Source organism: Canis lupus, chromosome 12, assembly GCF_048164855.1.
Source record: "Canis lupus baileyi chromosome 12, mCanLup2.hap1, whole genome shotgun sequence".
In the NCBI taxonomy this organism is placed as follows: Eukaryota; Metazoa; Chordata; class Mammalia; order Carnivora; family Canidae; genus Canis; species Canis lupus.
In genome coordinates this window covers 3,595,551-3,618,775 of record NC_132849.1, presented here as the reverse complement: position 1 = coordinate 3,618,775, position 23,225 = coordinate 3,595,551, and the positions used below count along the sequence as shown (strand labels likewise).

Genomic DNA, 23,225 nt, shown 5'->3' with positions numbered 1-23,225 from the left:
ATATATTTTTTTCTACATTAATATTTTTCTAGATTTTCAAATTATACTATTAATTCATTTAATTCTTATATAATTGTAGTTAAAGCTTTGAATTTTCCTGGGAGCATTCATGTAGTTAACACAGATCCCTATACATCTAGTTCAATTATCATTTTTTAAAAGTTCTGCAATTTCATTTTGTATTCACCTTCTTTTATCTAAGAGTTGTTTAATAGTGTCTGTCTATTATTAATTCCCAACAAAACAATAACAACAGGGAGAATTGCCAATATTCATTCATTCTACATGTGCCTGTAAGAACACTATTTCTTCTATTTCTGTTTCTAAATACTGCATTGAGATTCTCTATGTTGCCTAATATTGAACATTCCATGTGTAGGAGGTGTACTTTTATTGTTGCATTAATGTATTGGTGTGGAGATACACATGTATATATGGAGAGCTAAAAAATATTAGATTTCTGGGCCTTAACCTTCAACTACCAAGCAGAATATCCAAAAATGAGACCAAGGAATATTTTTTAAAATTTTTTATTGGTGTTCAATTTGCCAAGATATGGAATAAAACCCAATGTTCATCTCAAGTGCCCCCGTCAGTGCCCGTCACCTAGTCACAGCCACCCCCGCCCACCTCCCTTTCTACCGCCCCTTGTTCATTTCCCAGAGTTAGGAGTCTCTCATGTTCTGTCTCCCTTTCTGGTATTTCCTACTCATTTTTTCTCCTTTCCCCTTTATTCCCTTTCACTATTTTTTATATTCCCCCAATGAATGAGACCATATAATGTTTGTCTTCTCCGACTGACTTATTTCATTCAGCATAATACCCTCCAGTTCCATCCACGTTGAATCAAATGGTAAGTACTTGGCGTTTCCAATGGCTGAGTAATCTTCCATCATATACATAGACCACATCTTCTTTTCCATTCATATTTCGATAGACAACGAGGCTCCTTCCACAGTTTGGCTATTGTGGACATTGCTGCTAGAAACATTGGGGTACAGATGTCCTGGCATTTCACTGCATCTGATCTTTGAGGTAAATCCCCAGCAGTGCAATTGCTGGGTCTTAGGGCAGGTCTATTTTTAACTCTTTGAGGAACCTCCACACAGTTTTCCAGAGTGGCTGCACCAGTTCACATTCCCACCAGCAGTGCAAGAGGGTTCCCCTTTCTCCACATCCTCTCCAACATTTGTACTTTCCTGCCTTGGTAATTTTCCCCATTGTCACTGGTGTGAGGTAGTATCTTATTGTGGTTTTGATTTGTATTTCCCTGATGGCCAGGAATGCGGAGCATTTTCCCATGTGCTTGTTGGCCATGTCTATGTCTTCTCCTGTGAAATTTCTGTTCATGTATTTTTCCCATTTCATGATTGGATTGTTTGTTTCTTTGCTGTTGGGTTTAATAAGTTCTTTATAGATCTTGAATACTAGTCCTTTATCTGATACGTCATTTGCAAATATCCTCTCCCATTCTGTAGGTTGTCTTTTAGTTTTGTTGATTGTTTCCTTTGCTATGCAAAAGCTTCTTATCTTGATGAAGTCCTAATAGTTCATTTTTGCTTTTGTTTCTCTTGCCTTCATGGATGTATCTTGCAAGAAGGTACTGTGGCCCAGTTCAAAAAGGGTGTTGCCTGTGTTCTCCTCTAGGATTTTGATGGAATCTTGTCTCACATTAAGATCTTTCATCCATTTTGAGTTTATCTTTGTGTATGGTGTAAGAGAATGGTCTAGTTTTATTCTTCTGCATGTGGATGTCCAATTTTCCCAGCACCATTTATTGAAGAGACTGTCTTTTCCAATGGATAGTCTTTCCTCCTTTGTCGAATATTAGTGGACCATAAGTTGAGGGTCCACTTCTGGATTCTCTTTTCTGTTCCATTGATCTATGTGTCTGGTTTTGTGCCAGTACCACACTGTCTTGATGACCACAGCTTTGTAGTACAACCTGAAATCTGGCATTGTGATGCCCCCAGATATCGTTTTCTTTTTTAAAATTCCCCTGGCTATTCGGGGTCTTTTCTGATTCCACACAAATCTTAAAATAATTTGTTCTAACTCTCTGAAGAAAGTCCATGGTATTTTGATAGGGATTGCATTAAGTGTGTACATTGCCCTGGGTAGCATTGACATTTTCACAGTATTAATTCTGCCAATCCTTGAGCATGGAATATTTTTCCATCTCTTTGTGTCTTCCTCAATTTCTTTCATAAGTGTTCTATAGTTTTTAGGGTATAGATCCTTACCTCTTTTGTTAGGTTTATTTCTAGGTATCTTATGCTTTTGGGTGTAATTGTAAATGGGATTGACTCCTTAATTTCTCTTTCTTCAGTTTCATTGTAAAGAAATGCCACTGACTCCTGGGCATTGGTTTTGTATCCTGCCACACTGCCAAATTGCTGTATGAGTTCTAGCAATCTTGGGGTGGAGTCTTTTGGGTTTTCTATGTAGAGTATCATGTCATCGGCGAAGAGGGAGAGTTTGACTTCTTCTTTGCCAATTTGAATGCCTTTAATGTCTTTTTGTTGTCTGATTGCTGAGGCTAGGACTTCTAGTACTATTTTGCCTGATTAGCTCTAAATTCTGCAGTCATGAAGTCTCTTGAGTCCTTTATGCTTTTTTCTAGAGCCCCCAGTAGCTGTATGATAGTGCTTCTGAATTGGCTTTCTGACATTGAATTGTAATCCAGATTTTGTAACTCTGTGGGAGAGAGGACTGTTTCTGATTCTTTCTTTTGAGGTGAGGTTTTCCTTCTAGTCATTTTGCTCAGTGCAGAGTGGCCAAAAGCAAGTTGTATTGGGAAAAAGAGAAAAAGAGAGGAGAGAAAGAAGGAAAGAAAAGAGAAAGAGAAAAAAAAAGGGAAGAAAAAGAAAAAAAAACGAAAAAAAAAAAAAAAAAGAAGAAAAAGAGAAAGAAAAAGAAAGGAGAAAAAAAGGGGGTGGGGGAAGGAAACAAATCAAAAAGCAAAACAAAACAAAAACAAACAAACAAAAAAAGAACAACCGGGGAGTATCTTCTGATTCTGTGTTCTTTAAGTCCCTTGGCTTCTCCTGGAAGTTGTCAGTCTAGCTGGTGTTCTGGGGGAGGGGACTGTTGTGCTGATTTTCAGGTGTTAGCACTTGGGGGAGCTGCTGTGCCCCCTCCTGGTGCAGGGCTCAGTAGGGGTTGTTTACCCCGTGAGGCCGCAGGAGGAACAGCCCCAGTGGCGGGGCAGCTCTGGAAACCTGGATTCAGCCCCCGCAGTAACTCCAGAGCTCTCCGTCTGCAGGGCCTGGAGGCTCTGGGGCGGGGCCGCTGATGTGCTCAGCTGGGGCAGGAGCGTCCTTGCTGTCCTGGGCCCTCCCGGCCTCTGCCTGTCCCGGGGGAGGCCGGATCCTGGGCTGTGTCCCGGCGCCCTGTGCTCCGGAGCCTGCGCTGGTGGATTCGCGCTCCCGGGCCGCGCAGCCCCCTCCGCGGAGCCGCCGCCCGAGCCCCTCCGAGCTGCTCCTGGAACCGCGCAGCCCCCTCCGCACGGAGCCTCTTCCTCTGCCCGAGCCCCTCCGAGCTGCTCCCGGGGCCGCGCAGCCCCCTCCGCGGAGCCGCCGCCCGAGCTCCTCCGAGCTGCTCCGGGTCCCGCCGGGTCCCGCCGTGCGCGCTGCAGCCCTTAGGGAGCTCGGCGCACTCTCCTGGGCGCGCAGTTGCTGTTACTGTCCCCGGGAGCCCGAGGGCATCCTCGCCCTCCTGGTTCCTGCTCCAACCCCCTGCGAGCCCCTTTCCGCCCGGGAAGGTCGGTGCAGCTCCTGCGTCTCCGGGACGGGGCTCTCCTGTCCTGGGGACACTCGCCCCGGCCTCAGCCCGGCTCCTCGCGGGCCCCTCCCCCTTGGAGGCCTTTGTTCCTTTATTTCTTTTTCCCCGTCTTCCTACCTTGATAGATGCGCGAACTCTTCTCACTGTAGCATTCCAGCTGGTCTCTCTTTAAATCTCAGGCCGAATTCATAGATTTTCAGGATAATTTGAAGGTTTTCTAGGTAGTTTGGTGGAGACAGGTGATTTGGAGACCCTACTCTTCCGCCATCTTTTCTAGTACTATTTTGAATAGCAGTGGTGAGAGTGGACATCCCTGTCTTGTTCCTGATCTTAGGGGAAAGGCTCCCAGTGTTACCCCATTGAGAATGATATTTGTGGTGGGCTTTTTGTAGATGGCTTTTAAGATGTCAAGGAAAGTTCCCTCTATCCCTACACTCTGAAGAGTTTTGATCAGGAATGGATGTTGTATTTTGTCAAATGCTTTCTCTGCATCTATTGAGAGGATCATATGGTTCTTGTTTTTTCTCTTACTGATATGATCAATCCCACTGATTGTTTTATGAGTGTTGAACCAGCCTTGCATCCCGGGGATAAATTCCACTTGATCATGGTGAATAATCTTCTTAATGTATTGTTGGATCCTATTGGCTAGTATCTTGTTGAGAATTTTTGCATCCATGTTCATCAGGGATAGTGGTCTGTAATTCTCCTTTTTGGTGGGGGTCTTTGTCTGGTTTTGGAATTAAGGTGATGCTGGCCTCATAGAACGAGTTTGGTAGTATTCGATCTCTTTCTATCTTTCTGAACAGCTTTAGTAGAATAGGTATAGTTGCTTCTTTAAACGTTTGATAGAATTCCCCTAGGAAGCCATCTGGCCCTGGACTTTGTGTCTTGGGAGGTTTTTGATGACTGCTTCAATTTCCTCCCTGGTTAGTGGCCTGCTCAGGTTTTCAATTTCTTCCTGTTCCAGTTTTGGTAGTTTGTAGTTTTCCAGAAATGCATCCATTTCTTCTAGATTGCCTAATTTATTGCCATATACCTGCTCATAATATGTTTTTAAAATCATTTGTATTTTCTTGGTGTTGGGGATGATCTCTCCTTTCTCATTCATGATTTTTTTTATTTTTATTTTTTTAATTTTTTTTATTGGTGTTCAATTTGCCAAAATATAGAATAACACCTAGTGCTCATCTCATCAAGTGCCCCCCTCAGTGCCCATCACCCAGCCACCCCCACCCCCCACCCACCTCCCTTTCTACCACCCCTTGTTCGTTTCCCAGAGTTGGGAGTCTCTCATGTCCTGTCTCCCTTTCTGATATTTTCCACTCATTTTCTCTCCTTTCCCCTTTATTCCCTTTCACTATTTTTATATTCCCCAAATGTCATTCATGATTTTATTAATTTAAGTATTTTCTCTCTTCTTTTTAATAAGGCTGGCTAATGGTTTATCTATCTTATTAATTCTTTCAAAGAACCAACTCCTGGTTTTGTTGATCTCTTCCACAGTTCTTCTGGCCTCTATTTCATTGAGTTCTGCTTGAATCTTTATGAACTCTCTTCTGCTGGATGTAGGATCTCTTTGCTGTTTTTTCTCCAGCTCCTTTAGGTGCAAGGTTAGCTTTTGTATTTGAGTTCTTTCCATTTTTTGGATGGATGCTTGTCTTGCAATGTATTTCCCCCTCAGGACTGCTTTTGCTGTATCCTAAAGATTTTGAACAGTTGTATCTTCATTCTTATTAGTTTCCATGAATCTTTTTAATTCTTCCTTAATTTCCTGGTTGACCCTTTCATCTTTTAGCAGGATGGTCCTTATCCTCCACGTGTTTGAAATCCTTCCAAACTTCTTCTTGTGATTTAGATCTAATTTCAAAGCATTATGGTCTGAAAATATGTAGGGGACGATTCCAATCTTTTGGTATCGGTGAAGACCTGATTGTGAACCAGTATGTGGTCTATTCTGGAGAAAGTTCCATGTGCACTTGAGAAGAATGTGTATTCAGTTGCATTTGGATGTAAAGTTCTATAAGTATCTGTGAAATTCATCCTTCAGTGTATCATTTAAAGCTCTTGTTTCTTTGGAGATGTTGTGCTTTGAAGACCTGTCGATTGTAGAAAGTGCTACATTCAAGTCACCAAGTATAAGTGTATTATTATATAAGTATGTCTTAACTTTGTTTATTAATTGATTGATATACTTGGCAGCTCCCACATTAGGGGCATATATATATATATATATATATATATTGATGATTGTTAAGTCCTCTTGTTGGATAGATCCTTTAAGTATGATATAGTGTCCCTCTTCATCTCACTACAGTCTTTGGGGTAAATTTTAGTTTATCTGACATAAGGATGGCTACCCCTCCTTTCTTTTGAGGACCATTTGAATGGTACATGGTTCTCCATCCTTTTATTTTCAGGCTGTAGGTGTCCTTATGTCTAAAGTGAGTCTCTTGTAGACAGCAAGTGGGTCTTGCTTTTTTATCCAGTCTGAAACCCTGTGCCTTTTGATGGAGTCATTAAGCCATTCACGTTCAGAGTTACTATGGAAAGATATGAGTTTAGTGTCATCATGATACCTATTCAGTCCCTGTTTTTGTGGATTGTTCCCTTGGACTTCCTCTGTTACAGAATCCCTCTTAATATTTCTTGCAGAGCTGGCTTCATGGTCACATATTCTTTCAGTTTCTGCCTATCTTGGAAGCTCTTTATCTCCCCTTCTATTCTTAATGACAGCCTTGCTGGATAAAGTATTCTTGGCTGCATGTTCTTCTCATTTAGGACCCTGAATATATCCTGCCAGCCCTTTCTGGCCTGCCAGGTCTCTGTGAATCTAATATTTCTCCCCATAAAAGTTAGAGATTTGTTATCTCTTGCTGCTTTAAGGATCTTCTGTTTATCTTTGGAATTTGCAAGCTTCACTATTAAATGCCGATGTGTTGAGCAGTGTTTATTGATTTTAGGGGGGGATCTCTCTATTTCCAAGATCTGAATGCTTGTTTCCCTTCCCAGGTTAGGAAAGTTTTCAGCTATGATTTGTTCAAATACATATTCTGGACCTCTGTCTCTTTCAGCGCCCTCAGGAACCCCAATTAAACGTAGATTTTTCTTCCTGAGGCTGTCATTTATTTCCCTTAATCTATCCTTCTGATCTTTTAGTTGTTTTTCTCTTTTTTCCTCAGTTTCCCTCCTTGCCATCAACTTGTCTTCTATGTCACTCACTCATTTAATTGATTTTTAATCTCTGCCTGATTAGATCTAAATTCTGCAGTCATGAAGTCTCTTGAGTACTTTATGCTTTTTTTCTAGAGCCACTGGTAGCTTTATAATAGTGCTTCTGAATTGGTTTCCTGACATTGAATTGTAATCCAAATTTTGCAACTCTTTGGGAGAGAGGACTGTTTCTGATTCTTTCTTTTGAGGTGAAGTTTTCCTTCTAGTCATTTTGCTCAGGGCAGAGTGGCCAAAAACAAGTTGTATTGGGAAAAGGAGAAAAAAAGAGAAGAGAAAGAAGAAAAGAAAAAGAGAAAAAAATAAGAGAAGAAGAAAAAAAAAGGAAGAAAAGAAAAAAATGGGGGGGGGGGAAGCAACAGAAAACAAAGAGAAGGGGGAGTATCCTCTGATTCTATATACTGTAAATCCCTCGACTTCCCTGGAACTTTCTAGTGCTGTTTGGTCAATAACTTGTTTTTCCCCTGTACCTCTAGCTGGTCTTCTGGGGGAGGGGCCTGCTGTGCTGATTCTCAGGTGTGAGCCCTTGGGGGAGCTGCTCAGTCCCCTGCCTGGTGCATGGCTCAGGTTGAGTTGTTTATCCTGTTTGTCCCGTGAGGCCACTGTGAAGCTTAGTGGGGGTTGTTCAACGTGTGATGCCCCAGGAGGAACAACAACAGTGGTGGCCAGCTCTCCAGCCGTAAAGTCAGCTCCTGCAGTAACTACCAGAGCTCTCCGTCTGCAGGGGCCTGGATGCTCCAGGGGCAGGGGCCGCTGATATGCACAGCTCGGGGCTGCCCAGCGGCAGGAGTGTCCTTGCCGTCCTGTGCCCTCCCAGCCTCTGCCTGTCCCGGGGGAGCGCCGGATCCTAGGCTGTGTCCCCGGCGCCCTGGGCTCCCGGGCCTGCACTGCTGGAATCCCGCTCCCGCCACGCAGCTCCCTCCACGCGAAGCCTCTGCCCGAGCCGCCTCCGAGCTGCTCCCGGGTCCAGCCAGGCACGCACTGCAACCCTTTAGGGAGCTCGGTCAAGGAACATTTTAAACAGCATATGAGCCAATGCTATTTAACAGGAACATAACATGGACCACAAATGTGAGTTGCATATGTAATTTTGAATATCATAGTAGCCACATTTTCAAGAATAAAAAGAATCAGATAAAAAAATACAGATCATCGAAAAGTTCTTTATATCTTATTAATTGTGTTGTTCAGTTCTTCTCAATACTTAACACTTGAGCTGAGAGCAAGTATTCCATTATTTTTTAAAGATTTTATTTATTTACTCATGAGATTCACAGAGAGAAGGGCAGAGACACAGGCAGAGGGAGAAGCAGGCTACCCGTGGGGAGGCCAATGTGGGACTCCACCCCAGGACCCCATGATCACGATCTGACCCGGAGGCAGATGCTCAACCACTGAGAGAACCAGGGGCCCCTGGATTTTTTACATAGAGTATCACGTTAAATATCTTCTCCCATTCCGTAGGGTGCGTTTTAGTTTTTTTACTGTTTGCTTTGCTATGGAGAAGCTTTTTATCTTGATGAAGTCCCGATAGTTCATTTTTGCTTTTGTTTCCTTTGCCTTTGGAGACATATCTGGCAAAAAGTTTCTGTGGCTGAGGTTGAAAAGGTTGCTGCCTGTGTTCTCCTCTGGGATTTGATGGATTTGTCTCACATTTTGGTCTTTCATCCATTTTGAGTTTATTTTTGTGTATGGTGTAAGAAAGTGGTCCAGTTTCATTCTTCTGCAGGTGGCTATTCAATTTCCCAGCACCATTTGTTGAAAGACTGTTCTTTTTCCATTGGATATTCTTTCCTGCTTTGTCGAAGATCAGTTGACCATAGAGTTGAGGATCCATTTCTGGGTTCTCTATTCTGTTCCATTGATCTATGTGTCTGTTTTTGGTGCCAGTAGCATGCAGTATTGATGGTTTTGTAATACTTTCGTAATAGAACTTGCAGTCCGGCATTGTGATGCCACCAGCTTTGGTTTTCTTCTACTACATTCCTCTGGGTATTCAGGGTCCTTTCTGGTTCCACTCAAGTTTTAGATTATTTGTTCCAGCTCTGTGAAAAATGTTCATTTGAAAATTTCAATACATTGCATTGAAAGTGTAGATTGCTCTGAGTAGCATAGACATTTTAACAATATTTATTCTTCCAATCCATGAGCATGGAATGTTTTGCCATCTCTTTGTATCTTCTTCAATTTCTTTCCTAAGTGTTCTATAGTTTTTAGAGTATGGATATTTTGCCTCTTTAGTTAGGTTTATTCCTAGGTATCTTATGGTTTTTAGTGCAGCTGTGAGATCGATTCCTTAATTTCTCTTTTTTCAGTCTCATTGTTAGTGTATAGAAATGCAACTGATTTCTGGGCATTGATTTTATATCTTACCACATTGCCAAATTGCTGTATGAGTTCTAGCAATCTTGGGGTATGTTCTTTTGGGTTTTCCACATAAAATATCATGTCATCTGTGAAGAGTGAGAGTTTGATTTCTTTTTGCTGACTTGAATGCCTTTTATTTCTTTGTGTTGTCTAATTGCTGAGGCTAGGACTTAGTACTATGTTGAACAACAGTGTTGAGAGTGGACATCCCTGTGTTGTTCCTGACTTTAGGGGAAAAGCTCTCAGTTTTCTCCATTGAGAATGATATTCACTGTGGGCTTTTTATAGATGGCTTTTATGATATTGAGATATGTTCCTTCCATCCCTACACTGTGGAGAGTTTTGGTCAAGAAAAGATGCTATATTTTGTCGGATGCTTTTTCTGCATCAATTGAGAGGATCATATAGTTTGTTTCCTTTCTTTTATTAGTGTGATGTATCACATTGATTGATTTGCTAAGGTTGAACCACCCTTGCGTCCCAGGAGTAAATCACATTTGATTGTGGTAAGTAATCCTTTTAATGTACTGTTGGATCCTATTGGCTTGTACCATGGTGAGAATTTTGGCATCCTGTAATTGTTCTTTTTTGTGGTCTCTTTGTCTAAAGGTTTTGGAATCACGGTAATGTTAGTGTCATAGAATCAATTTGGAAATTTTCTTTCCATTTCTATTTTTGGGGAATAGTTTGAGAAGAATAGCTATTAGCTCTTCTTCAAATATTTGATAGAATTACCCTGGGAAGCCATCTGGGCCTGGACTTCTGTTTGTTGGGAGATTTTTTTTATTACTGATTCACTTTCTTTGTTAGTTATCAGTCTGTTCAAAGTTGTTATTTCTTCTTGTTTCAGTTTTGGTAGTTTAGGCTTTATTGCTATCTCTTTTCTAGCTCCTTTAGGTATAAGATTAGGTTGTGTCTTTGAGATTTTCTTCCTTCTTGAAGTAGGCCTGTATTGCAGCGTAATTCCCTCTTAGGACTACCTTTGCTGCTTCTGAAAGGTTTTGGACTGTTGTGTTTAATTTACACATGATTCCATATATTTTTAAATTTCTTCTTTAATTTTCTGGTTAACCCATTCAGTCTTCAGGAGGATGTTCTTTAATCTCCATGTATTGGTGGTCTTTCCAATTTCTTCTTGTGGTTGACTTTCAAGTTTCATATCTTTGTGGTCTGATCTTAATCTTTTTGTCCTGGTTGAGGCCTGCTTTGTGACCCAGTATGTGATCTATTCTGGAAAACATCCCATGTACACTCAAAAAGAATGTGTATTCTGCCTTAGGATGAAATGTTCTGAATATATCTGCTAAATCCATCTGGTCCAGTGTGTCATTCATATCCATTGTTTCCTTGTTGATTGGAGACTTCATATGGTATGCATTGCTGCATTGTCCCCAGAACACTTCTCTAACAAGCAGTGATCTTCAAGTTGGGAACTATCAACTAACTAAAAGACAACTACAGAATGGGAGAAGATGTTTGCAAATCATATATCAGAATAAAGGCAACCTACAGAATGGGAGAAAATGTTTGCAAATGACATATCAGACCAGTATCCAAGATCTATAAAGAACTTATCAAACTCAACACCAAAAAACAAAGAACCCAGTCAACAAATGGGCAGGAGACATGAAGAGCTGTTTCTTCAAAGAAGACATACACAGAGATCCCTGGGTGGCGCAGCGGTTTGGCGCCTGCCTTTGGCCCAGGGCACGATCCTGGAGACCCGGGATCGAGTCCCACATCGGGCTCCCGGTGCATGGAGCCTGCTTCTCCCTCTGCCTGTGTCTCTGCCTCTCTCTCTCTGCCTCTCTCTCTCTCTCTGTGACTATCATAAATAAATAAAAATAATAAATAAATAAATAAATAAATATTAAAAAAATTTTAAAAAAAGAAGACATACACATGGCCAACAAGCACATGAGAAAATGCTCCGCATCACTTGCCATCAGGGAAATACAAATCAAAACCACAATGAGATACCACCTCACACCAGTGAGAATGGTGAAGATTAATAAGACAGGAAACAAAAAATACTGGTGAGGATGTGGAGAAAGGGGAACCCTCTTGCACTGTTGGTGGGAATGCAAGCTGGTGCAGCCACTCCGGAAAACAGTGTGGAGGTTCCTTAAGAAGTTAAACATAGAGCTACCATATGACCCAGTAATTGCGCTATTGGGTATTTACTCCAAAGATACAGATGTAGTGAAATGACAGGACACCTGCACCCCAATGTTCATAGCAGCAATGTACACAATTGCAAGACTGTGGAAGGAGCCATGAAGAATAAGTCTACATTATTTTCAGCTTCATTATTTTCCATAATTCTATCTTCTATATCACTTATTCATTCCTCCACTTCTTCCATCCTTGTGGTAATTACATCCAGTTGGTTTTGCATCTCGGTTATAGTTTTAAAAAAATTAGCTTGGCTAGTGTTTAGGTCTTTTATCTCTGTGGTAAGGGACTCCCTGTTGTCTTCTATGCTTTTCTGAAGCCTAGCTAGTAATCTTATGATTGTTGTTTTAAATTCTAAATCAGACATATTACTTCCATATGTTGCTATTAGATCTCTGGCTATTAGATCTCTGTTGCTTTTAGATCTCTTGTTTTTTCTTTTGGGATCAATTCTTCAACTTTGGCATTTCACCTAGGTCTCTGTCTTTTATGTGTAGGAAAGCCTGTTATGTTTATTGCTCCTGAGAGTATTGGCTTTATGACAAAGAGGTCTTATTCTGTCCAGATCCTGGTGCTTCAGGAATGTTTCTGGTATATGCTGTCTGCACTTGGTCAGTGCTCCTAGGTGGGGGTGCAAATGGTGTTAGCCCACTCTCTTGTCCCCAGGGTGGGGCATTTGCATCTGCCACTATTCAGGAAGGCTTTACAGAAGAGCAACAATCTTCCCTCTTGTGTCCCTGACTTCTGTCAGAACCCTGCCTTCAGGGCATCCTGGGTGGCTAAGTGGTTTAGTGCCGCTTTTGGCCCAGGGCTTGATCCTGCAGATCCAGGATTGAGTCCCACGTTGGGGTCCCTGCATGGAACCTGCTTCTCCCTCTGCCTGTGTCTCTGCCTCTCTCTCTCTCTTTCTGTGTGTGTGTGTGTGTGTGTGTCTCATGAATAAATAAATAAAATTAAAAAAAAAGAACACTGCCTTCTCCCTATCTGTGTCTAGGTTGTCTGTCCACCTGGAAGGCCATGCTCCTGTGTTTTATCTCAGGCACATGGGCTGGGTTAAAACTCCAAATTTTATGGATCTGGTGGGGCACAGACCGGTGCTGATCCTCTGAGGAGGGTCTCCGTGCACCAGGGATGGTGCTGGTTTGTCCCTGAAGGCAGTTTCAAGAATGTGCAGGTGTTAGGAGTTTAAAGTTCAGCAAAAAACTAGTGTCCAGGTTAGCTCCCCTCAGCAGGTGTCTCTACTCTTATGGGGCTCACTGGCTCATTTGTCCCCAGACAGGCCATGCCACCTCTCCCAAATGTACTCCAAGAAGGGGAACTATCTCTCTTAGCCACACTCCCCACTTCTAGGCCTCTATCCTTCTCCACAGAAATGCCTCTACACCCACCAGGCTTTACCCTGGCAATCTCACAGACTTCTAAAATGTCAGACTTTGAGCTCTGCTGCTTGTAAAAACTTGCAATAATCAGCCCCTCTTGTTTTCCCCATCAATGATTTTGGGGAATTGTTTTTCTTATGCAATGCCCTGTGCCCTGTTCTCTTTCTCTCTCCTCTCTATCTGATCAGGGCTCCCTCTCCTCTATAGTCTCCATGACTTTTTTATCCCTCAAATCATATTTCTGAACCTCCTACCTTCCACGAGTGGCCTCTTCTCTCCCTCTAGTTATGCAGTTTGTTCTCTCAATCCCCAGATAGATTTCTTAAGTGTTCAGAATGATTTGATGTTTATCTAGCTGTGTCAAGGGACAAGGCAAGCATAGGGTCACCCTACTACTCCACCCCCGTAACTTCTCCCCCACCTAAGGGTTGTTATTCACCCTAACACATTTTGTTTTCTCCTTAGAGATTGCTCTTACTTCTTGTAAAACAAAATGAAATGGAAAATATTCTTTATGCAGGATCTAGTTATTTTGTTGTGCAAGGACCTTCAGAGTATCTAGTCTGACACACTATCAGAGGCAGAAGCCCCCATAAGTTTTTACACAGGTTTTGTAACCTCCACTAGAAACCTGTGGACCCAGAGTCTCTGGTGTTATATGAATAAAACTATATTTTAAAAACTACTTCTGAGGTGATTGTGACAATAAACCAGAGTTAAAATTTCTACCCCATAACTTTTTCATATCCAGCTAATGAGACATAAAGAGAGGTCAGAGCTGACACACAGGAGGAGCCAGGTTCTGGTTCCTGGCGTAGTTCCTGGTAGCACATGCCTTTCCCTTCTCACTTACATAGTCCCCAGCAGCCTTCTTCCATTTATTAGTAACCTTAAATCAGACTTCTTATATGAACTTACATGTGAACAGAGACTTAACACTCTAGAATTAGAATGTTACCTACCTACCTAAATCCTGCTTGTCTTTTAAGAGCCTTGCAAAAAAGCCTTTTCTGGTTGAAAACTTTTATTATCCATCTCTACTAAGTATAAAAATATGATATCTGCTCTTTTCACATGTTTATAACTCTTGGAATATTGTGCAATATTTTCTCAACCAGTTGCTCTTCTAGGGTAGGGACCATGTCTAGTTCATTACCATGGCTCTGTAGCCCTAAGCCCATCATGTCAATAGTGACTGAAAGGGACACAGAGCTGAGTTGCTCAGGAAGGTTTTATTGCTGCTTTAGGTTAGATGGGTCAATGGACAGATGGAAGAGATAAAAGTAGCTCTGAAAACCCCCACAAACTGAGGAGAATTTAGCACAAATGGATGACTGGCTCTGTGTCTTCCTGTTTATGAGAGTATTCGCACAGTAGAGCAGATGAGAAAAGAGTTTAGGGTAGAAAGCACCTTGCAGAAATGTTATCATTGAGAAAGACCTAAGAGAGAAACACCATGATTAAGAGCTGATGTCAAGAGACATGCCAACTGGACTGGCCAGGGCCGGACAAGTCAACCCCTCTGCAGCTGTTTTCTTCTGGTACTGGGCATTGGAGTCTGGGCCTGGAACACTCATGGCTTGTTGCTTTTGAAGTAGGAATACAGCCCCTTGGCTGTGAGGCTTCGTTTCCCTTCTGACTGAGCTGCCTCCTGGCCCTGGGCTGTAGGTATACCAGTGCACAGACTGCCCTGGTCCTGCCTGGGAATCTCCATCTCCCTTGTGTGGTCACCTACCCACTCCTGGGTAATCACTATGGGTTCTCTCTCTCCCTGCCCTCCTGTCACACTGCACCTTGGGTGAGTGCTGCTCCAGTCCTGTCTGCCTGTCAGAGTGCTTGCCACAGACTGGGCCTGTTCTCCCAGCTTCCCCTCTCCTGCCTCATAGTGGCTCACTTGTGTCCATCTGTGACTACTGCCTGACTGTCTCTGAGTCTGTCCCTCATCTCTATCCACTACATGCCTCGCAGTCTGGCTCCTGTCCTGGTCCGTGGCCTGTGCATGTCTCTGGGTTTGTGGCCCTGCCTTTGTCTGAATGTGTCCTCCTGTCACCATTTGGCTTGTCTGGCTCCTATCTTGACCCTGGACCCCAGTCCCTCTGGTCTGGTCATGGGTAGACTCCTGTGATTGGGTGCTAGGGCTTCTTATCTGATAGTTCCTGCCCTGCTCCATGGCCTGGGTGGCCCCTCCCAGTGTCTGAACCTGTTCTATCACTACCTGGCTTGTCTGGCTCCTGTCTTGACCCTGGACCCCAGTCCCTCTGGTCTGGCCATGGGTAGACTCCTGTGATTGGGTGCTAGGGTTTCTTATCTGATAGTTCCTGCCCTGCTCCATGGCCTGGGTGGCCCCTCCCAGTGTCTGAACATGTTCTATCACTACCTGGCTTGTCTGGCTCCTGTCTTGACCCTGGACCCCAGTCCCTCTGGTCTGGCCATGGGTAGACTCCTGTGATTGAGTGCTAGGGCTTCTTATCTGATGGCTCCTGTCCTGCTCCATGGCCTGGGTGGCCCCTCCCAGTGTCTGAACATGTTCTGTCACTACCTGGCTTGTCTGGCTCCTGTCTTGACCTTGGACCCCAGTCCCTCTGGTCTGGCCATGGGTAGACTCCTGTGATTGGGTGCTAGGGCTTCTTATCTGATAGTTCCTGCCCTGCTCCATGGCCTGGGTGGCCCCTCCCAGTGTCTGAACATGTTCTATCACTACCTGGCTTGTCTGGCTCCTGTCTTGACCCTGGACCTCAGTCCCTCTGGTCTGGCCATGGGTAGACTCCTGTGATTGGGTGCTAGGGCTTCTTATCTGATGGCTCCTGTCCTGCTCCATGGCCTGGGTGGCCCCTCCCAGTGTCTGAACATGTTCTGTCACTACCTGGCTTGTCTGGCTCCTGTCTTGACCCTGGACCTCAGTCCCTCTGGTCTGGCCATGGGTAGACTCCTGTGATTGGGTGCTAGGGCTTCTTATCTGATGGCTCCTGTCCTGCTCCATGGCCTGGGTGGCCCCTCCCAGTGTCTGAACATGTTCTGTCACTACCTGGCTTGTCTGGCTCCTGTCTTGACCCTGGACCCCAGTCCCTCTGGTCTGGCCATGGGTAGACTCCTGTGATTGGGTGCTAGGGCTTCTTATCTGATGGCTCCTGTCCTGCTCCATAACCTGGGTCACCTCTGTCTGTGTCACTGTATGGGTCACATCTGTCTGAGTTCTAGTTCCAGCTCCAGTCACTGGTCCACTTGTGTGTTGGGCTCTGTCCTGTTCCCTGGTCTGTGACTGTGTCTCTGACCTCCTCTGTCTGATCTGGTGACTCTTATCTTCTCCTAGTCTCTCAGTCTGCTGCACACGCTTCCCAGCTTCTGTCTGCTGGCTCTCCCTCTCTTGTTTCTGAGATTCAGACTGCCTGTCCTGGCCCCGGGTTTGAACCTCAGCCCCTGCCTGTCCTCTGGAGGCCTGTGTGCTCTGTCCATATTGGCTACTTTCGCGAGGCTGTGCTTCCCTGGCCTGTCCCACCTCAGCTCTCCTGCTCTGTTCTTTCCCCAGCTCTTGTGAGGCTCCAGTGGGGAGACTTCCAGACTCTTGAGATCCACAATCCCCTGTAGGACTCTCACTCAGTGTCTTGAAACAGGCTTGAGCAACTTTGAACACCAAGACCAGGAATTCCTTGAATTCCACAGTCCCTGTGTCATCCTCATCCAGCAGGCGTAGGACTTCATCCACAGTGGCAGGATCCTGGGGTTTCTGTGGAAAAGAGGCCAAGTCAGTATCCCTCCCCTGAGGAAGGTGTGGTTGGGCTACTGTGCTCAAATTACAGGCTTTCCATACCCAAACTTGGGAGCCCAGCTGTGCTGGCCCCATACCACACACCTGGCTACAGTAGCCTTAACACGAAATTGCTTTTATTGTGCAGTCTTGCCCCTCTTACAAGGGTAGAAAGCACTTTTTGTTTTATATCTTCTGTGCCTAGCATACTTTCTGGCCTATAGAAGAACTGGATCAAGATTCAATGAAGAATGAATGAATGATTGAGCTCATAATGATTCTTTGGGCTATCCTTGACCCCTGGCCCTGAGCAGGATTCTCTCCAGCAAGCCCAACACCAGAAGAAGCATGACAGGAACATAACCAAGGGGATTCTGTGATCTTCACTAAAGCTCAGGTGTTTTTCCAAGATGGAGTGGGTGGGGTCTGGTGGGACAAGTTGTCTTGAATATGCATTCTGTTGTGTCTATACATTCCTGTCCCTAAGACCATCATCCTAGTTGCTTTAGATGCAAACCAAAGGCAGGGAGAGACAAGGAAGTGCCTCAAGGCCCTGGGTCTGCTTTTGCTAGTGGTTGGGGGTGGGGTGGGAAAGCGGCTTCCAGAGTGTCCCCCCAGCTGATAATAACCAATCTGCCCTCCAAAACTCATTTCTGATGTGACCACTCAGCTGATATTTTTGAGCAACTGCATAACACAGAACTATGCTTCTAATGAATTCTTATTAATGGATGATCAAGTTTCTGATAGACAAAAGAAGTAGTTACTGTATAAGATTTAAGAAACAGCAGAAAGCAGCAATTACTTTCATTTCTAGAATATTCAAAGGCTCTGTCTCTCCCTGAGATGTCCCTTTTGAGTTCTTTCACCTTGTCTCCAAATTAGAATTAATTGAAGTCAAGATATTTTCTCTAAGGATAAGGCTTGTCAACTGCTGTGACTGTTTCTTGTTCCTTTGCCCTCCCTCTTTCCGCCTGCACAGCTGTGCAGGAGCCCCACTGAGCCTGGATCCAGCAGCTGCCTCCTCAGATTCTTGAGGCAAAGCATCTGCAGGCAAATCTGTTTCCTCTCTCTGCTTTCCTGCCCTCCCCACCTGGCCAGGTATGTCATACCACAATGATATCAGCAAACTCGTGTTCCAGGAACCTTTTCAGCTCCCCTCGGGTGAGCACTGTGCAGCTGCCCTGGGTCCTGGCATAGTGCTGAAAGGCTTCAATGATTCCATGAATGTTTCTCAGTAGCTGAGGCATCTTTGGAGTCAAGCTGGAGAAAGAAACAAAGCCCCCATGGGGGCTTCCAAAATCAACTTCAGCATTTCCTCCTGCTTCTTCCAGGTCTCTTCTTGCATATACAGTTCTGCTTCCAGTCTCTATTGTCTGGGTCTTCCCTCCTCCTTTCCTACTTAACATATTTTATGAAGGAGAAGGAGGGGCACACCATGGTTAGGAGCAGGCCTCACCACCTACCTGTCAGGTGACCTCTGGCAGGTTGCTTTGCCTTTCCATGCCTCGGTTTACTCATTGTTAAATGAAGGTAATACAGTATGTACTTGGTAGATTATTGTGAAGATTAAGAGATAATTCATACAAAGCACTTGGCAGATGCTGGCTTATACTAAGTGACAGCAATTAAATGTAATTATGATGTTATTATAGACATATCTAATGTTTATACATTTGTGTAAACTACTTTTCACAAAGCACTTCCATATGCATAATCTCTTGTACTCCTTATTGTCTCCATTTTTTTTTATAGGTGAGGAAACAGGTTCGGAAGAGTTAGATGGTTAGCTCAAGGCCCCACAGCTTGTAAGGAATAAAGAAACCCAAGAGCTCATATCTCCTTAACCCAAATGCAATGAGCCTTCTAGACTATACAGTCTAGGTCTAGAAGGACAGTCTATCTAGTCAATGCTTGTTTGTCTTATGGTGTTAGGGTCCTGCTGGGAACACTGACAGGCAGTAAGTAGATATGTAAGTCAACCCCTGCCTCTGGTGGGGCCAAGCAGGAACACCAGAGACCTGACTTCACCTTTCTTGCTGCCTTTTGGGTATGTATTCAGGAAGAGGCTGGGCTACCCCCTGTTGGCAATGCTCCAAGTCCTAAGTTCCTCTGAATGTGACCTCAGCATTGGGACCTGTGAGGCAGGTCAGCCTGCCCATAGGTGTGTGGCTCCTGCCAGCCCACAGTGCTGTGGCCTGTGAGGAATGGCTCCCAACTGAAAGGAGAGATTTCCTTCTTATTAGCCAGGGGTCTGGGCATAGCTTGAAGTGAGTCTTGGTTGTAGCTGGGTGGGCAAGAGACAAAGGGACATGGAGGTGCATTAAAGCAGAAGCCTCAGAGACCAGAAGATGGCATTGGAGATGGCAAGGTTCAAATGTAGGGGGAGATGGAAGGCTGTATAAGCTGGAACACTGGGAGAGGGTGCTGTGAGATGGGAAGGAGAAGGCATAAGAGGAGGGAGGCCTGAGTACAGAGATAGGACTGTGAAGAGAGGCAGGAAGGAGGAAGACTTGACCTTGGGGAAAGTGGGACAATGTGGCCAGAAGGATTTTAAAAGCTACCGACCTCAGGTGGGCTCTTCAGGAAGCGTCCTTTCTACCCTGCAGTAGTCAAAAATTTTAAGCCAACTTTGCTTTTTACACCGAAGTACAAAACTCAGACTATTGTATCTCAACAGAGAAATCAAAAGATCCTGAATTTTTGTTGCTTACTACATGGCAAACCCTAACCATTGTCCTCTAGCCAGTAAAAATAATGACTTTTTAGTTATCCCTCAGATCTCTGGATAAGTCTATGAACTCATCTTGCCTAAATATGGCCCTGAGGTAGAGGAGGACCACCATGTAAACCCCTTCCTTTGTGATAAGTTTCAAGCCCATTGTCAGGTTGGCAGGAGTAACCTGATTCTAGCATCACATACTCTGAGCACTGCAAAGAGGCTTAATCTTAAGAATAAGACATCTTTGATGCCCAGGAAAGCACATGGGTGGTTCCATTGCTGCTGCTAAAATAGGCTTTGGTGAGAGAAGCTGCTGCCAGGCTAGCCACAGGGGAGGAGGAAAGATCCCCATGGCTTCAGAAGAGCATCCTCTCCCACATGCACACGCCCAGTTTGCCTGAGGCCCAGTCAGAACACATACTTTCTGCCCACAACCAACACCACAGACCTATGGCCTGGATCTGACAGCCTGGTTTTATGAGCTCAGATCACCAAGACATTGAGAATGAGAAAGAGGTTCCTCGGGAGGGCACTTACCTAATGTACAGGCAGGACGAGCAAGTGGCTGTTAGGAGGTGTATGGAGTACCCAATCAGCAGGACAGGAACCTTTTATAGCAGATTTAATGGAGGCTAGTGTTTTAGATAGGCCATCCCCACCCCATGGGAAGACTTGATTCATCCAAGCCTCAGCCGAGCCCAGCCCAGCCTAGCCCCACTTCCCTTTTTGTCTGTTTTACCTGCTGACAAGTGGCTGTCTTAGGTTAATGAGAAGGCTCTCTTACCATACTGGGTGTCCTCCCTGAGTCCCTCTCTGGGTCTGTCTCCTCATGTTAGGGAAGCTCCTTTGTGATGTGATGGGCTCAGCAGTGTTTCACAGGTTGGGGCTCCTGGTGAACATTCTTCATCTCCATGTGACTGCAAAGTCATAGGACTCATATGACTTTTATTTTTATTTTTTTAAATACAAACATTTAAAAACATTTCCATCTATTGAGGGTAATCCTTTCCAAAGTGGTCACTTTGGGAAGTTACACATGTTTTTCTGGCGATCTTGCCATTACATTGAACATTCCTCAAATTCTGGTTTTGGAATTGCTTTTCAAAATGCCAAATTTATGAGACATGCAAGAAATTAAATTTCATTTCTTTTTGGTTGGACCTCATTTTTGATTAAAACAAAAAAGGGTTAATCGCTGTCTGCAGCCCCCATCCTATGGGTAGGCAGCATTTTACAGCTGGTGGGAGAAGAAGCTTAAGATAATTAAATGCAACCTCTTCATTGCAAAGACAGAGAAGTCAACTGGTCAACCAATCTGCAAATATTTATGGAGAGCCATCTCCATTTCAGACAATGGACTAGGTTTGAGGGAAACAATGTGGAACAGGATGCCAGAAGTTTCTACTCTTACAGAGGTTGTAACCTGGAAGTTCCAGGAGAAAGTGCCTAAGAGGTTAACAGCATTGGCAATTACTGCTTGCTTTGCTTTGATTTGACATCATTTTCATTACCACTTCATTTTGTTGGATCCTCACAACTAAACCCCTTTTATAAATGAAGACACTGAAAACCGTAGAGAAGCAGCCCCTCTGAAGAAGGGATGGGTGCACCAGAGCCCTCAATTTCTAGCCACAGTTTCCTTATATTACAATGTGGCAGTTTACAAATATCAAATTTGTTCTCTGTGGATGAAGAACAACCATCCTTGAGGGTGCTGAGAAGGAAGCATTTTGAGCTCTAAAGCCAAGTCCCAAAGTGGCTCCTAACATATATTTTTGCAGAAAGTATATGTAGCTTCTGGAAAAGCATCTTCACAGTCCTCACTTACTTGTCTGCATGCAGCCCACAGGAAAGGCAATGACAGGAAGGAAAGGTTAAGGGCCTTGGCTGCAAAGACTGGCAGAGGGAGGGCAGCCCTGCAGTCACAGCACAAGCCCCAGAAAGGGTCACAGAGCATAGGATGAGATTCAGCCTGAAGGAGAGGCTGTCTGCATGGAGAGGGGCTGTTTCCAGTCCTTGGTGGGATACTCCATCTGAGAGGTTGCTATGGTAACTGGTCAGTTCAGAGAAGGCCAGTGTGAGTGGGGGAGTTTGCGAAACAAGAGGGTGTCCTGCAGATTAGAACTTCTTGCTGTGAGTGATGTGCTAAGCCTTATCTGAAGGGGCTTTGAACCTCTAGAAAGGTTTGGAAACTAAGAGAAAGTAAGTTTGGGAACTAACAAGCCAGATGCTTTATCTATGAGTAGGTATCATTATGTCCAATTTACTGATGAAGAAACTGAGGTACAAAGAGGTTAAGTGAACTACCCAAGGTCACATACCTAGAAAGTAATAGTGTTAAATTTGAACTCAAGTCTACCTGTCTTCAAAGCCTGTGTCTTTCCATGGAGTAGGACTGAGCTTGGGGAGGTGGCTGGTGTGGGCAGGTGGAGTGGGAGTAGGACTGAGCCTGGGGAGGTGGCTGGTGTGGGCAGGTGGGGTGGTGAGGGCATGGAGGGATGGGACTAATAGTCTCTGAGAATGTAGAAGTGTTAGTTTGTGAAGTTTGTGAAGAGTTATTACAAATTAATGCCTTTACTTAGTAGTCACATCCTCTAGATCTCCTGGAGGCAGAGAGGCCAGGGATCTTGTCTGAAGTTGAATCAAACTCTTACCCTATTCATTTTGCCTTGGAATAAACAGGACTATCTCAACAAAACAAGCTCAGTTTTGCACTTTGATTCCTTCATACATACTCACTCAGAAATTGTTGCTGATGTTCACTTCATTTATTTCTATGAGTAGCTAACAACCCATCTTCACTATACTTAGTGAGCTACAAATGAAGAATAAAGATTCTGCTTCCTAGGGAATCAGTCTAGTTGGGAGAACAGGACATAAACCCTAAAGAGTTATTTAATAATGGAAGACAAGGTGTTGTAAAAGGTAAATCTGTAAAACCAATCACCTTTACTTGTACCCTGAAGCACAAAATGGTGACATGGGACAGGGGCCTGGGAGTAGGGAATGATTGGAGAGTGGCTATTTGAATTACCCCCCCAAAAAAGTGGAAGGTGGAAAAATTCCATAATCTTGGGTTTCACCCTCAGAAAAGAACAAAAACAGGTCTGAAGCTAGAGAGCTGTTGTCTGCAGTATCACGTGTGGTGAGAGAAGTCACTTGTCCATGCATTGCCTACACATCCTAACTAAGGGACAGGATAAGGGAACAGCTATCAGAGGGAAGAATAACAGTGGACAGTTCTGGGCCTCCTTATTCTGTCTCTGCCCCAAACGTGGTCGCTCCTCCTGAGCCCACCCCATCTGGGCCCTGATCAGAGCATCCTGGAAACTCAGATGCTCAAGTTCAACCCCGGATATGGATTAGGCAGATACCAGGGTCATCCTTGTTGACATGGTTTGCAGTGACTTAGTATCTATTACACATTCTGGGCTTAATCCCTGACCGACAGGTGGCATTGGTCATGCTGTGTCTCTGAGTCCTTGAAGACAGTGAGCATGTGACTAATAATGTCATTACCATTAGCCAGGAAAGCTGGAAGTTGCCATTTGTAAGGGAGTCTGAATTTCTCAGAGCTAGCTGTTCAACCCAAAGGCAGAGCTCCTAGAAGAAGCAAACCAGAAGGTTCCAACCTCTTTCCCATTGAGAAAAAGGAGAAATATCGTGGGAGGTGGTGGTGGTGGGGGGGTGTTTCTTCCATTTTCTGCCTCTTCAGTGCTCAATAGTCTGCATAGTCCTGGTGGCACCAAAGGTTTGTTGATTTAAATGTAATGGAAATAGACAAGACACTTCCTAGCATGTCTTTACTCCTGTCATAATCCCT

At 44.2% G+C, this 23,225-nt stretch overlaps 1 protein-coding gene across 1 annotated transcript; it reads right to left on the bottom strand.

The window, feature by feature from the left end:
* Positions 1-14,134: 14,134 nt before the first annotated feature.
* Positions 14,135-20,061, bottom strand: CRNN (cornulin). The gene is made up of 3 exons (XM_072768891.1): positions 19,940-20,061; positions 17,793-17,943; positions 14,135-16,659 (listed from the first exon to the last, which is right to left on the bottom strand). Exons 2-3 carry the CDS (start codon positions 17,928-17,930, stop codon positions 14,509-14,511), a joined length of 2,289 nt encoding a protein of 762 aa, XP_072624992.1. The 5' UTR covers positions 17,931-17,943; positions 19,940-20,061; the 3' UTR covers positions 14,135-14,508.
* Positions 20,062-23,225: the final 3,164 nt, after the last annotated feature.

Bases quoted from the DNA above. Each gene is read 5' to 3' on its own strand.
- CRNN (XM_072768891.1), bottom strand. From the start codon at position 17,930: ATGCCTCAGCTACTGAGAAACATTCATGGAATCATTGAAGCCTTTCAG. The intron at 16,660-17,792 runs GTATGACATACC...TCTTTTCCACAG, and splicing joins AGTTTGCTGATATCATTGTG to AAACCCCAGGATCCTGCCAC.